A 15,540-nucleotide genomic window follows, 5' to 3' on the forward strand; every position below is an offset into this window, starting at 1 on the left:
CCTAGATATGGGCTGATTTCCTTCCAAACTCCCCGGCTGGAGTGGGTTGCTTCGCCTCTCGGCTATGTCAGGCATTTATCACGCTCCTGAATGCTCTGCTTTTTCAGCTCCCAGAGAAGAGGACAAGGTGCAGGGAGTTTTTCCTTCCTGGACAAAGTAGCCCTACGGAACTGTTGTTTCCCGCTACTGGATAGTTTCCCGACGGAGCTCTCAGAGAGAACACCCCGGGGCAAGATGGAGGTCGGGCCTCAGCCGCTGCCCCGGGCCTGGGATACTTCGGAGGTATTGGACTGAGGCTGTGGTAACTGTAGCTCGGACACCGAGCGCCGGGACATCGAGTGGATAAAGATCTACGGCCTGCGGGTAACTAGTGGGGACGGGATCATGGCTTTTCCGGGTGGTGGAACGAGGACTTTGAGGGAGGTGGTCCTAGGGCCGGGTCCCTGCTTCGCCTTTTTGTAGGGGCAGGTGCTGGGGGCTGGCTTTTGGACTCCCCAGGGGACTCTCCGTGGCCTTTCTGTCTCTGAGGCAATAAGTCTTTATGAATGGACTAGTGCTGGGTGAAAAAGGTGTGTTATTTTGGTTGTTGATGCCGAGGAAAGACGCTGGGCCTCAGGAGTCACCCAAACCGGAGTTCTGATTCTACTCACTCTGACCTTGGGTGAATTTTCTCCCTTCTCTGAGCCTCGGTTTACAACTCTGTAAAATAGAGTAATTAGCTCGTTTCACAGAGCGTGTTGTGTAATTTAAGTTTTAGTACCATGCCTGACACTCAGCTCTCAGTAGAAGCAGGTGATGTTAGTGCTATCAATAAAGAAAAACTTGGTAGTAATTTAACTCTAACTTAGTCCCACCGGCAGCCTTGCATTCTCGACTTTCTTTGCCTTCCCTGGGTCTTTGTTTCACATAAAATAAATAATTGCTTTGGAGTTAGAGATGGGTTCAAATTTAGGAGCCTAGTGACCTCTGACAATTCATGTCCCTCTCTACATTTCATTTTCTCTGAGTGGAGGTAGGATTGATAATAGCATGCACCTTGATAGGCCATACCCTTCAATAAATGATAAGCTGTTAGTCATAGTCTAAGTCCTGTTCCTTATTGTTAAGGAAATTAAACTATTTAGACCTGATAGAGCTGTTGAAAGGACAGAGGTGGTTAAATACCTGTACAGTGTCTGATACGTGGTCAGCCCTTGGCAAGTGGCAAGTTCTCATTCAACCTGGCTGTCAAGCTATTCCCACTATGAGCAGAGAATTCTCTTGGTCTCAGTCAGCAGTTGGCATTTATGGTGCTTCACCACTGGACAGTCCTCTTGGGACCGTCATGCTTTTTCATAGTTCTCCATTGAAGCTGGCCTCATCTAGAAAAGATTTTGAACAATCTCATGGGAACACAGTCATAGAGAAGAGTCCTGTCTCTTAATGCTAAAATACTGGCTCTGCCCCTTACTAATGGTCTAACTTGGACTATGGGAGATTTATATATATATACACATACATACATACATATATATAGAGAGAGAGAGAGTTAATGATTTTATAGGGTTGCTCTTCTGATTAAATGAGATCACATAGAAGGGACTTGACAGGCAGTGCGTACTCAAATCAACATGTTTCCTTTTGCTTTTCATACCATCTTGGTTATCACCATCTCTTGTTTCCTCATCTTTCCACCAATATCATTGTTTCCCTAACTGGCTTGTAAGCTTAAGGACGATACTGTAAAGTTCACTTATATGCTATCTGCTTTCAGATACTCCTTATGAATATTTTCTCATTTACTCCTAATTACAGTATCCTGGTGACTAAATTGAAATACAGGAAAGGTGAATTTTTATCTGATCCTTTTAGCAACTCTAGGACGTAGGTACTGTTATCCCCAATTTACAGATAAGGAAACTGAGGCCTAGAGAGGATAAATGAGGTTGAATCAGAATAACAAAAAAAACCAAGGCCTATTTTGTCCAATCCAAGACTTCGTCTTCTACCCACAGCCTTTTCTTTGATTCTCCAGGGAATTTAACAGAGTAAGTAATAAATACTTCATGATGTGTTTTTGTTTGATTGATGAACGATAATAGACACTGCAGGCAGAGGAGGTTAATAAGAAAGAATTCAAAAACTGTAAGCTATAGATCCTTATGTGGTGTAAACAGAGATGAGCATATAGCATTGCTGAGGGGATGATAATCTCTTATCCTACAGGGCTCCCTGGGAGAAATGTACGTTTCAGGATAGTCTTTAGGTACTCATCGTTTGCATTCAGTCTCCTGTTTTTCTGTTGGGAAGAGGTTCCCTCTTTTTCTGCCACACCTCACCCCCCACCCCGTGAGGGACTGTCTCCCTGTTAAGGAAAGATTACACCACTGTGCTCATGGCTTGGGCCGGCTCGTTTGCAGCTCTCAGGAGCTTGAAGCTGTTACCCAAGCTAAACAGGACCAGGGCTTCATAGCCCGAGTGACAGGACTGGTGAGTCTCAGTGTATCCAGGGATAGGAGAAACTTTAATGGGTGAGAAGTGTTAAGGGTCCCAGAATTATTTCCTACCCAAAGAACTGTAATGACTGTACAGATGAGGGATTCTGCCAAAGAGTTAAAATAAAGAAATCTTTGTGTCTATACAATAATATGCCGAACAGGCTTATTGATGTGCACACCGTCAGCCACCTCGAAAGGTGCCTGATGTACGTCATCTCCTTCAGTCCTCGTGATCAGCCTCTAAGCTGATTAGCAGAGAAGACACAACAGCTCTGAGACATCTCCCTGCAGTGCACGGAGGCTCTCTCCAGCTCTGTGTGACTCCAGAACATGCGTGCCTGTCACAGAGCCATGTTGCCTCACCATGTGCCTTCTGTGGTGAATCCAAAAGAGACTAGTTAGGGAAGCAAAATTCCCACAACTCCACTGCCTCAAAACAACCATTCTTAACGTGTTGTGTTTCTCCCAGTTTTGTATCTACATGTGCACGTGCATTTTTCTTTTTCATCATGTAATTGGGATCTTGTTGGTTCCCAGCCAGCCCCTCTTTCATTTCTTTAAGCATAAACATGTTTCCAACTCACTAAAAATGTCAAACATAATTTTCAATGGCTTTTCCACATTCCATCCCCTCTGGCATTCTTGGTTACCATTACAAAGTATGTACAGCTTTAATTCGGCAGCTTCTTTGGCCTTTTTTTTTTTTTTAACCTATTCCCTTTAAACTATGACAGGGAAGGTACTGTCTACCATTTAAATCCAACATTAACTAAAGAGGACACAGGTTTTTTTTTTTTAAACCAGAGGCACTGTTTTTATTACTTTTTCTCAATGACAAAGATCTATGATGCCCTGCCTCTAAAACCTGAGCTTCAGTCTGGACTTTTTTTTCTTCTGCTTCTCCAGAAAAAACAAGCTCCCCTGAAGGGAGAAGCTGCCCTCAGCTGTGAGTCCTATGCAAGATCCCTAATGATTACCTGGCATTTCTGCGTCACAGGCAGATCCTCGGGTGAGCGCTCCAGACTTTCACTGTTGGGCAGAGTGAATGGTTCCAAAGGCTGATACCTTTCTCTCTCCTGTCTTCTCATGCTCCCTCCTGTGATCAAGTGAAAGTTTCGAGATAGTCTTACTGGAACTTGTTTACAATCTGCATGTAACCTCCTGTTTTTCTGTGGGAAGTGGCTCCCCTCTCTGCTCCTTCTTCCCTGCCCCATGAGGGACTGTCTCCATATTCATTTATTTTGAGAATCACTCGTGAAAGACCCGCATGTTGCAAAAGCCTTGTTAGTTAACAGATGTGAATCAGTGTTGAAAGGGGCCACAGAGGCCCCTCAGTATGTTGACATGGGGGATCCCCATATGAGCTTTTTATTCTTGATATGTTCACGTGGGCGCTGCTTTGAGTAAAGTAACCCAGTGAAGAGCTGGTTTTCCAGAAGGGTGGATTTCTGAATAATTCATTTCAGTGCTTGTGTCATCTGGGTTGATGGACCAGTGCTGTGTGTTCTAGGCTTGTAGCCAAAACCATACCTTTGGGAAAAGACAGTTACCAGTGATTTTGATTAAAATCTATCTAATGGATAATTTAGAGCCTCTGTCCAAAAAGTGCCAGTCAGTGGATGGGAGCAATTCTGCTCTAAAGTCTTCATCAGCCCTTGGCAGGATGGGAACAGTAAACACAGAATAAGTTATACATAAAACCAAACATACTCGATTTAACGGGTTGTCTTGCATTCTGGAATCATGCATCTTTGGCTATTTTAGTGTTTTGATGTCCCTTTAAAAAAAAGTGTCAGACTTCTTTTGTGCTAGGCACAAAGTAGATATCAATAAATATTTGTTAAGTGACTGGATGAATAAAATAATGATGATAATAAGTAATTATGTTTGATGTTTTTTCCTAGAGTCTTTCCTTGGCGAAATAAAAGTTGACTGCTCAGTGAAATATGCAGGAACCTTTGACTTAGAGGATGCCTGCTTTGAATTAGAGCTTTATAGATGGAATCGATTCATGCTTTGTTTATTCATTAAAGGATTACAAACCATGTACCTTATGCCCGGCACTGTTTTCTTTCTCTTAAGAAAATGTAATTATTTAATACAAGAAAAAGCATCGCTGGTCTGGGGAGTTGCACAAAGGGACCCGACAGGAAGCTGGGACTCGTGCCAGGAGAGCTGTTGGCCCTTTAGAGGGTGCCAGGGGTGTCCTGAGTAGTCAGCTTTGCTCCTGAGCCTCTTTCCACGTGTGTTTTTCACATAATGACCCACATCAGCCACTTGCCATTTTCCTTGCAGGGTTTGTGCACGTTTGCAAGCATGTTCACCGTTTCGCAGACCTCGAGAGCATGGTTCATCGACAGAGCCCGTCAGGCTCGAGAGGAAAGGCTCGTGCAGAAGGAGCGGGAGCGGGCAGCCGTGGAGATTCAGGCCCACGTACGGAGTTTCCTCTGCCGGCGTCGACTGCAAAGAGAAATCCGGTGGGTGTAAGGAACCCCTCAGCATGTTTTCTCTTGTACCCAAATAATAGCAAAAAAAAAAAAAAAAAAAAAAAAAATATATATATATATATATATATATATATAGCAATTCTCTTAGAGTTCTTGAACAGCCTTCCAGCTGCTGTAAGCTCCTAGTTAAAAATGTCTTTTTTCACCCTTCCCTCCTTAGGAGAGAGATTGATGAGTTTTTTAAAGCAGATGACTCCGGGTCCAGTAAAAGAAGCGCACTTTGTATTTTTAAGATTGCCAGGAAACTGCTGTTCTTGTTCAGAATTAAAGAGGATAATGAGGTAAAATAATAATAGCAAACACACATCGTGCTTACTTTGTGTCCATTTTTTAAAAATGAATATTTTATGAATATTAACTCATTTAGTCCTTACAGCAGCTCTATGAGGTAGGTTTTGTTACCCCCACTTCCTGCCCCTTTTATGTACTTGGAACATGTTTTGTTGGGATCATACCCAGCGCTGGGGACCATTACAGTCCTTTTCACACTGACTATTACACACACTTGTCCTCGGATCCAAACAAGAGGCAGGCAGATGAGTGAAAGAAGCCATTTATGAGACAATGAATACAGGTCATAATAAATGGCAGCTGACAGGCAGTGGTGGTGAAGACATCGGTGGTGGACTGTTGCTTACCCATCCAGACAGGTGGCTGCTCCTCAGCTCTAGCCACCGGTGGACTGATAGTCTGAATTTTTTTTTTTTTAAAGAGATGCTGGAGATCTTTAACACTCAGTTTTCTAATTTGTAAAAATTGGTAGCTAATTTGAAATTTCTTTGAAAATCCTGCAAGCAAACAAAACATGCTAGTTGTACCTTTAGGATTAGAGTTATCAACCTAGAAAGTACCATTCCAGGGAAGCAGCTAGTTACCTGGAACAGAACCAATGATCCCATTGAGGAGCACCTCTGTCTTCTTGGGGGTTAGACATCCGTTACTGCTAAGCCTCACATGGTGCCAGACTGGGGCACTGGGGCCCCAGAAGGAAATAAGATGGGCAAGGTCTTTACCCTCGAAGAGCCCGAAGCCCAGCAGGAGAGGGAGGGGTATGCTGGCAGTGAACACACGGTCACGCAGACAAGGACAGCCAGGTGCAGTGGGGTGACCCCCGTTTGCAGAGAAGGAAACTGCAGCTTGGTATGGTAAGGCGCCCAGGGCCACACCACTTTTAAGAGGGGATCCCAGGTTGGTATAGCCAGAGTGTAAACTGGGTTCCAGTCTCCACTTGTCTTCCTTTTGCATTTCAAGATGGCAGTGATGATGTGACAGTTTGTGAGTTAAAAGCAGGTATCCGTGGTGCTCACAGAATGGCAAACGGCTGAGCACAATTTAGGAGACAGCTGCTGGTCCGCAGGAAGCCAGGCCCAGCTTGCCAGTTTGATCTTGTTTTTCAAAAGGAGCCTCAGTCTAAAACACGGGTCAGGCTTATCCAGCCTCTGGGCCACCGGATTGAGAGCCTTTCTTTCGCCTTTCTGGTCCTCAGTCTCCACACCTGTAAGAATTAAATAGGATCCTGACGTGAGTCATTGGGCATCACGCCTGCACGTGCATGCGTGCCGGGTGCCCACCAAACTGCTGCTGCTTTCTCGTTTCTCCATTCATCGTGGGAATTTATAACCCCCGTTTTGCTTCTTTGCAGAGATTTGAGAAGTTGTGTCGCTGCATCCTGAGCAGCATGGATGCTGAGAGTGAACCCAAGGTAAGAGGAGCAGGAGCTAGAAAGTCTCCCATGAGCTCTCAAGCTAGCCTATTTGGCTCTGAAGGTTCCTGTTGGATGTTCTGACTGTTGTATATGACTGCGTGTCTTCACACACATGCAAATAAGTAATGGATCAAGGGGGACGGTGTGGCTCAGTGGTGGAGTGCATGCTCAGCATGCACCAGGCCCTGGGTTCAAGCCCCAGGATCTCCATATAAATAAACAAAACATAATTTTAAAAAAAAAGTAATGGATCGAAAACATTAACAAAGTCCAGCTGATTTTCTTTGTCTCTGTACTATCCAAGAAGCTGTGTTCTGCTCTTGCCTCTTACTGAAGGTAGTAAATTCTTTTACTAGGTTTTTACCTTTGGGTTTGCTGTTAAAATAAGTCATGTTTGCTGCTCATTTATCCATTCGTCCCCATCCCCACTGCCTTATCCGGCTCTGGACCTGGGTCATTGGTCCCATTCAGGTAAGCCGCCCATACGTTGCTCTTTTTCCTGCTTTTAGGTATGGTACGTGTCCCTGGCTCTTTCCAAGGATCTCACCCTCCTATGGATTAAACAGATCAAAAACATTCTGTGGTATTGCTGTGAGTTCCTTGAGCAGCTCAAGGTAAAAAATAAAAACAAAACTGTAAATCTATCCTTCCCATCTGAGACCTGTAGGATGTATTGTCAGGGGCTTTGTGATTCCCTCCGAGGTGACACCTTTGTGATCTGTCAGTTGGAGTCTGGAGCCCCTGTTCCCAGAGAGAGTGAGTTAGATACTGTTCCCACTATAAGCCCTTTTTTCATGCACAGTATTTTGAATATTGACCTCCACTCACTGCGGGCTTGATGCCGGGGAATCTGTTGTTTTCCTTTCCATGCTTTTAGTATAGTGGATACTTCATTGTTTGTATTATACTAGTCAGGCCTCTTGTTACAAGTGCAGAAACCAAATGTGAGTGCAGCTGGTCATACATAAGAGCTGAGCAAGAAAGAGAATATTCTGCTGTAGATTATGTTCCCTAACACGGCAGCTGGGGGTGATGAAGCCAGAGTTTTCCCTCTCGTTCCTTTCTCTCATCGGTCCTGCCCTGTGAAAGCACCTTGTTCTCTCCTGCTGGAATCATGACAGCCGGCAGTTCTGGCCCCATACCCGTACTCTGTCTTGACCAAAGGGAAAAGGGAGGCTGTCCCCACCAGTTCAAAAATCAGGAAGGACTCATAAAGGTCCAGTGGGATCCTGAACTGGTCACAGTGACAAGACGGATGGGGTCCTGCCACCGGCCTCACCTGATCCTGTGCCCACCCTTGTGTTATGGGCAGGTGGGTGGGGGTGTGAGTGCGCACAGACAGCGAGGGTGAAGTTTTGGAGCAGAGGCTTGGCAAGGACTCGGGTAGCTGAGCGATGGAGCAGATGTCCCCAGACCCCCCAGTGATCCATTCCCACACATTTCTCTTGAGGGGCTTGTGAATGTCTCTCTTGGCCTTGACCCAGCAGGCACGAATTATAATCATGATTATAGTCATAGCCTGTGTTATACAGCATTATTTGTATGCCAGGCAGTGTTCTTAGTCCTTTATATACATTAATCCATTTATTTCTCACAATAATCCAATGAGGAAAGTAGCATTACTGTCCCTAGTCAACAGAGGAGGAAGCTGAAGTACAGAGAGGTTAAGAAACTTGCCCAAAATTACACAGCTAGTAAATGGTAAAACCAGAAGTCTGAGCCCAGAGTCCTTGTTAATGTTCAATTGCATTTCTGTTCTGTGGCTCCAGTGTACGTACATACATGCATTAAATACGTAAAAGCATACATATAGCAAGCCAGCCCTCGTCATCTTGTTTTCTAAGAATTCTCAATTCTCCATTCCCAAGAGTATTTCAGATTCTGTGGTCAAACACGAGTGTGCCAAAATCCCTGCCGTGTAACTGCTGAAGTGGTCATTCCCCAAGAGAAAAAGAGTGAAGACTGATTTGTCATCCTCAGTCCCTTGTTCGAGCCCGAGTGCTTTCGGAAAAGTTGTAAAACGCTTGCTCCACTGTCTTGGGCTGGAGGGTGTGTGTCTTAATCTTACTGTCTTTATTGTTTCTAGCCTGAAATTTTACAGGACTCCAAACTCATCACACTGTACCTCACGGTGCTTGTCACGTTCACAGACACTTCAACATGGAAAATTCTCCGGGGAAAAGGTCTGTGGGACTTGCTTCAAAAATCTTCCCCGAGTAGCATTTCCATAGGGAGTTTGGGGACTTTCTCACCTTTTTGAGAAGCGTTTTGCCACCACAGGCCTCAGGGAAGACCCCGAAACCACACACACAGGGTTTCCCTTGGCCCTTCCCGTCACACTGCACTGTAGTACCCAGAGTACGTTCAGTGTTGCCTGCTCCAGTGTCTCCCTTCTTGGAATTTATGTTTGAGGCCCAGGCCCTCTGATCTCATTTGTTGTGACTCCCACAGCACCTCAGCCTCCAAGTGATAATATTCCCTTAAGCCTTGTCATTTCATTTAGAGAATGTTTGGCAGTAAATAGTTGTATCTTACCCATAAAATTTGCATGGGGAAGCTGCCTCCTTCCCTGAGTATTGTCCTCCGCCTTCTGTGTTTCATGTGTTCACTTCATTCATCCATTCCACGAGTGGCCTGCTATGTGCCAGATACTGTGTGGGCCGTGGAGATCCAGGAAAGGCCAGTGTCCTCCAGCGGCTTTAGGTTCTCAACTACTGTGTGCCCACCCTTCCCCATAGAACTTGGCGGGGGGTGGGGGCGGTGCGCAGGGAGGAGACAGGCATTGAAGAGAAGCAGATACAGGAATACGTGTGCGTATACAAGTGGTATGTCTGAATACGTACGTGTCATGACAACAGCGTGGTAAGTGGTGCTTGGAAGGAAGAGCACGAGAGAAACGAGAGTGTCCAGTGGGGCGGGGAGGCCTTGCATCGTCTGGTGCTCCGGCTCTCCTGAGGAGGTGATGTCTGAGCTGAGAGCTGGAGGGAGAGTTAGAGCTGGCGGAGTGAAGAGGAGGGACAAAACTTCAAAGGCAGAGGAAACTGCATGTGCAAAGGCTCCAGGCCAGGAAGGAGGGTTTATTTGAAGGCCTTATCCTGGACTCTGGTGGGGGGTGGGTTCAAACTGGGTGCTTTCTGGGTCCTGCCTGGGACCTCATATCCCACTGGGGAGAAGAGGTAGCCACAGCGAGGAGAAGGTGCCAGGCCCTCTAGGGGGTCTAGAAAAGGTGCTTCAGGAGCTTGGAGGCTGGGGATGTTACTTCTGGGACAATAAGACACGTCACCTAAGAGGTGACCCTGGACCCAGTCCTGCCAGGAAAGATGGAGTTCCAGAGATGCAGCATCTCCCTGTGCTCTGGTACCAGACGGAGGGGAGCAGGAAGGCGAGCCAGAGGATTGCTCGTTTCCTTACGGCCTGCAGCACATAAACTGTTCACCTCACAGCCAGAGGTTTTTTTCTCAGACTCTTTTCTTTGTTTAGGTGAGAGTCTTCGACCAGCCCTGAACCACATTTGTGCAAATATAATGGGACATCTCAACCAGTGTGGATTTTATTCTGTGCTGCAGGTCTGTGACCCTGTTCCTAATATGTGATCTCATTCTCCAGTACCTGCACTTGGATTTTTACTTCTGGTTCCGGCATACCAGCTGCCCTCCTCACAGAAACACGTTCTGCAGAAAGGCTTAGGCCGAGCTTCCTCTCCTCCTCCCCCCGCCTCAAGACACTGGTGGTTTGTGAAAAGGGAGGACGGTGACTGGGGTCCCTTTATTGTGCTACATCCTTGGCTACAGAGATAATCCAGCCACTTGAAACTCAAACTCAGGAAGGAGTCCTCAGGACTCATTTCCGCAGGTTCCTTCCTGGTTGGTGTCTGGATTCTCTTTCTGGCTCTGTGTCCCCAGACAGCCTTCCATCCACACAGCATGCTACCTGTGCCAGTTGATACAGCCAGGGAGTTACCAGAAATCCAACCAGTCACTGTTGAAAAGGACTTTGGAATTCTTGAGTGTGCGAAGTGACGTTGACTTAGTCCTTCCTCCTGCCCGGTACCGAGATGGGCCCTTTCCTGGTTTGGTTTCATTCCCTCCTCACAGCAACCCCGCGAGGCAGTGTGGCAGCCAGAGGTGGATTATCAGCAGTGCGTCTCAGTGGGAGCTTCTACCTGACACTGTAACTCTGAACTGCTCCTACAGTAATTGAGGTTTTAAATCTGGTATTTTTATCAGCTGTGAATTTTTTCTTAGTTGTGTATATTTTTTAAAACCTGAAGCCTCATATTTAAAATAGAGAGAGAGTGGTAAGGTGAACCTCCACGCCCATTACTTCTCTTTCATTCCAGTACAGGTTTTTATCTGAAGCACTCACTGTACATTTTTTTATGGACAAATGAATATAAAGTTGGCATTGCCCCCTGACCAGTTACCATGTTCTTTTCAGGTACTATTAACCCGTGGCCTGGCGAGACCGCGGCCTTGTCTGTCCAAAGGCACTCTGACGGCGGCCTTGTCCCTAGCGCTGCGGTGAGTAGGTAACCATAGCTGAGGAGCTGGCGTGCCTCTGAAGCCGCCGCCGCCTGCTTTTCTCTTCTCTCGTTGCTTGTATTAGGGATGAGCTTGCCCACTTTGCTAGAATTTACAGGCAGCGTTGTTCTTGGTGACAGTGACACATCTGTGTCTGCTCTGCTGCTGAATCTTCCTACCCCTGCATATTTTTGCCTCCTGGTTTGAGGGAAGGTATTCCAAATGATTTGCTTTTATTCTGCCAGAGGCCAAGCATAATCATTTTTCCTTTCGAGCTTTTAGTTGATAAAAATAGAGGAAATGTTAAGAGCTGGAAGAGGCCCCCAGCAAAGGGCTGGGTGAGAGAGGATTGAGGGAATAGCGTTGTGAACACGGGTTTAGAACGTTAGAATTTGGAAGACCGGAGAGGATGTGATACTTACCTTCACTTAGTCAGTTTGGAGATGTAAAGTACATAAGATGTTAAATATTTCCTAATTAAAATCATACTGGCAAATCCGAGAACCGCCAAGCGTGAAGAGCGATGCTTGTTAGTGAGTCCAGAACCTTCTTTAACTGTTGAGAAGAACAGTAACTTGGGGAGGTGTTAATCAGATAGCTTGATAACCTTAGGTAATCTTAACCCCCAAGATAATTATAACTTGGGAAAGGAGCGTTGTGGTCAGACCAGCTTAGTAAAGCTGCCTGTCTGCCCCTCCTGCTGATTCACAAGGCACCTTCCTGCCGAAAGCTCTCAAGTCCCGTGGTAGCAGATTCTTTGGGCTTGTTAACCTGACGTTGACCTGACCCAAACACATCTGAACATGGAATGCTCTTGTGCAACTTTTAGAAGGTGGAATATGTCTTAATATTCCATGGAATCATGGGATACCAGTTAGAAAAATGATGGCCTAGATCATAGATTGGCAGACTTTTTCTGTAAAAGGCCAGCTAGTAAGTATTTTTAGTAATGTGGGCCATGCAGTTCTGTCACAACTACTTTGCCACTGTAGCCGCCAGGCAGCCATAGACAATACTTATGCAAATGAGAGTGGTTGTGTTTTCCAATAAAACTTTATTTACAAAAACAGGCAGTATGCAGAATTTTCCTATGGGCCATCCAATCCCTGGCCTAGACTGTGCTTTCCAGTAACCATTAGCCTCATGGGGCTGTTTAAATGGAGTATTACAATGAAATAAAACTACGAATTCAGTTCCTTGGATGCATTAGGCACATTTCAAGTGCTCAAGGGCCACACATGACTATTGACAACTGCATCAGACCGCACAAATTTGGAACATTTCCATCATCACAAAAACTTCTGTTGGACAAGGCTGGTCCACAGCAGCACTGTCCAGTAGAAATATATGAGAGCCACATTAAAAAAGTCAAAAGAAAGGGGAAATGAAGCTTAATGATACATTTTATTTAAACCAGTATATCCAAAGTATTATCATTTTTGAATGGAATCAAGACTTCTCAATTATTTATTCTTACTAAAATTAGATAGTGTAAAAAAATTAAGATAATGTATTAATTTTTCATACTGAGTCTTTAAAAAGTGGCGTATATTTTACTCTTACAACGTAGGAATTTGGACTAGTCACATTTCAGTTGCTCAGTAGACAGTGGCTCCTGTATTGGACAGCTCACCTCTGGAGGCTCAACCTTCATAACAGGAACAGAATCCAACCGGTTATGCGGTAATTAGTAATAGAAGTAGAACAGATGATCTGGTTAACAATCATACATTCGTTTCATTCTTTGAGAGGAGTTCCGTAGAGCTGTACTTAATGAGTCATAACGTCTAGGCACAGACAGGTTTGCCTTGAAGCAGGTTTACTGCAGCTCCCTTTCCTGGGTCCCCTTCGGGGCAGCTCATTCCAGCAGCATCACCTGCCCTCTCCTCTGCCAGAGGCAGTGGAGGGTCAGCCCACAGACGCTTGCACTCAGGCTCAGCAGTGGCTCCGTCTCCTCCTCCAGCTCCCAACGGCACAAGTCATCCTTCTGTCCCAGCATCCCTCCCCTCCCTGATGTGGCTGCAGCTCACACTGATTCACCAGGAGGGTCACGTCTATCATTCCATCATGTTACTTCTCCTTTAAGAATGTGACAGCATCCATCATTTTAAGTTCTTTCTTTCTGTATGTCAGAATCCATTGACCCAGTTGTTAAGGCCAGGCTGCTCTAAAGCCTTTTTCTTATACAGCATACTTTTTTCCTCCTCTGGGTATTTGTTCATAATTGAATATGACCAGGACCTTTTAAAACAAGGTATTCAGTGGTTTTGTCATGCAAGGATATGCTACCACTGAAAGTCTATAAAGTCGTAAGTGATGTGTTTAGACGTGATCACCAAATCTTGTAATACAAATAGTTACCATTCATGGGCCACACATTGTTTTAAGACTTTATACACATTAACTGTCTCCTCACCACATTCTCTTATCTCTGTTTTATGGGTGAGATAGCTAAGGCCCAGAGAGGTTAGGTCACTTGGCCTTGGTTACACAGGGGGGAGTGGCAGGCCCCAGAATTAAACCTGGGCCGTTTGACTCCAGAGTCCACGCTCTTTACTTCTTATTCTTTATACTTGCTTCACATGTTGTATACATTTTTATATTCTAAGATCAATATATATTTCTTGAATTAATGGCATGTGGGACTCTTCCCAAACTTTCCCTGTTCTGTTTATTATCCAGGCCCCTTGTTTACACAGGTCTACCTGCTCGCCCTGGTTTCTGTTTTTCCCTGTGTGCCTGTCCAGCAACCTGGTTGCAGCGCGAGCTCTCCGTTGGCCAGAACTATGCAATGAGTGTCTCTTTTACCCTCCTCCCCGCTATGCTTTACACTGTTGTCTGTGTAGAATGTGTACCCTGTCAAATGTACAGCCAGCGGTACATTTATAGAATTTGACGGGCCTTACCTGCAACAACAGTAAGTAAGTTCAAGAAAGATCTTGATGACTTCATGCAGGGGAAGTAGATAATAGGAAATTGAGGGAAATGGAGTGTTTGTGTATATGTGATCTTGTGAAACTGGCCTCCTGTGAGGCTACCCTGTGTCCTCACAGTGTCCCCTGATGCCTGGCTCTCAGTTGGTCAGGCTTGTTTGTTACTTGTTAACAGGTCCACTACTTAGGGGTGTGGCTCAGGGTGGAATCCTGCTGGTCCTGTGAAAACCCCCAGAGAAGGCACCTACCCTTTATGCCTCTGTGATGATGCAGTCACTCCTTTGGAAGTGGGAAGTGACGAGCTGCAGTTTCAGCAGTGTTCTGCCGTGGTGTGCTGTGTCTCTGTCTAGGGAATTGTTTAGTCTTGATTTAAATCTCTGGATAACATGTGGAAAAGAACCTGATTCTCTTTTAGGGAATTCTCTTCTGTCCAGCTTAGCTCAGAGAATTTAGCTTGGCTGGCCAGCCCCCAAGACAAGTAGTTAATGATGCTTTGAGCATTTCAGCCTTAGAAAATTTTCTTGTCCCAAAAATAGTACTCTTGAAAGTTTAAGTTTACAATACAGATTCTGGCAGTCTAAATACCAGAAGCATGTTTGCTCATTGCTGTTGGAGCACATTAGCTAGAAGAGATCATTTTTCCCCCTGTCAGTTGTTCTCAGCATCTATTTTTTCTCTGCATGGGCCTCTGGGTGTTTTTTTAAAGCAATGACTTCATTGAAGTATAATTCACATATCACGCATTTCACGCAATTAAAGTTCACTGGGTGTTAGTGCATTGACTAGAGTTATGCAGCCATCACCACTGTCTAGTTCTAGAACATTTTAATTACCCTGAAAAGAAACTCCATACCCATCAGCAACTCCTATCCCCACTCCCCAAGGCCCCCAGGGGCAGCTCATCTGCTTTCCCTTTGGATCTGCCTGTTCTGGACATTTCGTGTACATGGAAGCCTTGGTTACGTGGTCTTTTGCGACTGGCTTCTTTCGCTTTGTGTTTATCTGGGTTGCGGCGTGAATCAGTTCTCCAGTCCTTTTTACGGCCAAACAATGTCCTGTTGTGTGTGCAGGTCACATTTGGCTCATTTCTGCTTTCTGACTATTACGGATAGTGCTGTGAACACTGAGGCACAGGTTTTCAAGCAGGCATGTATTTTCATTTCTCTTGGATATATTTCTAGGAGTAGGATTGTTGGGTCATGTGGTAGCTCCGTGCTTAATTTTTTTAAGAACTGCCAAGTTTTTCCCAAGTGGCTGCACCATCTTGTATTCCTGTCAGTAACCTAGAGAGTTCCAGCTTCTCCACATTTTTTAGCCAACACTTGTCTTTTTCATTCATCTTAAGGGTTGTGAAGTGGTATCATCTTGATTTGCAGTTCTCTGACGGCGAAGGATGTT

General features: G+C 45.2%; 1 protein-coding gene across 2 annotated transcripts in view; it reads left to right on the top strand.

Moving 5' to 3' along the window:
* Nucleotides 1–193: 193 nt before the first annotated feature.
* Nucleotides 194–15,540, top strand: part of UBE3B (ubiquitin protein ligase E3B) — a 47,263-nt gene continuing 31,916 nt past the window's right edge. The window contains exons 1-9 of one of the 2 annotated variants that reach the window (XM_010999156.3): nt 194–363; nt 3,384–3,486; nt 4,773–4,954; nt 5,145–5,265; nt 6,627–6,686; nt 7,199–7,303; nt 8,776–8,872; nt 10,170–10,255; nt 11,127–11,209. In XM_010999156.3, the coding sequence (XP_010997458.1) occupies nt 4,794–4,954; nt 5,145–5,265; nt 6,627–6,686; nt 7,199–7,303; nt 8,776–8,872; nt 10,170–10,255; nt 11,127–11,209 (713 nt within the window). In that variant the 5' untranslated portion in view covers nt 194–363; nt 3,384–3,486; nt 4,773–4,793. The remainder of the gene's footprint in view (nt 364–3,383; nt 3,487–4,772; nt 4,955–5,144; nt 5,266–6,626; nt 6,687–7,198; nt 7,304–8,775; nt 8,873–10,169; nt 10,256–11,126; nt 11,210–15,540) is intronic. The other variant, XM_010999157.3, reaches the window with a different exon arrangement.

The sequence above is a fragment of the Camelus dromedarius genome, chromosome 31 (genome assembly GCF_036321535.1).
Source record: "Camelus dromedarius isolate mCamDro1 chromosome 31, mCamDro1.pat, whole genome shotgun sequence".
Classification (NCBI taxonomy): domain Eukaryota; kingdom Metazoa; phylum Chordata; class Mammalia; order Artiodactyla; family Camelidae; genus Camelus; species Camelus dromedarius.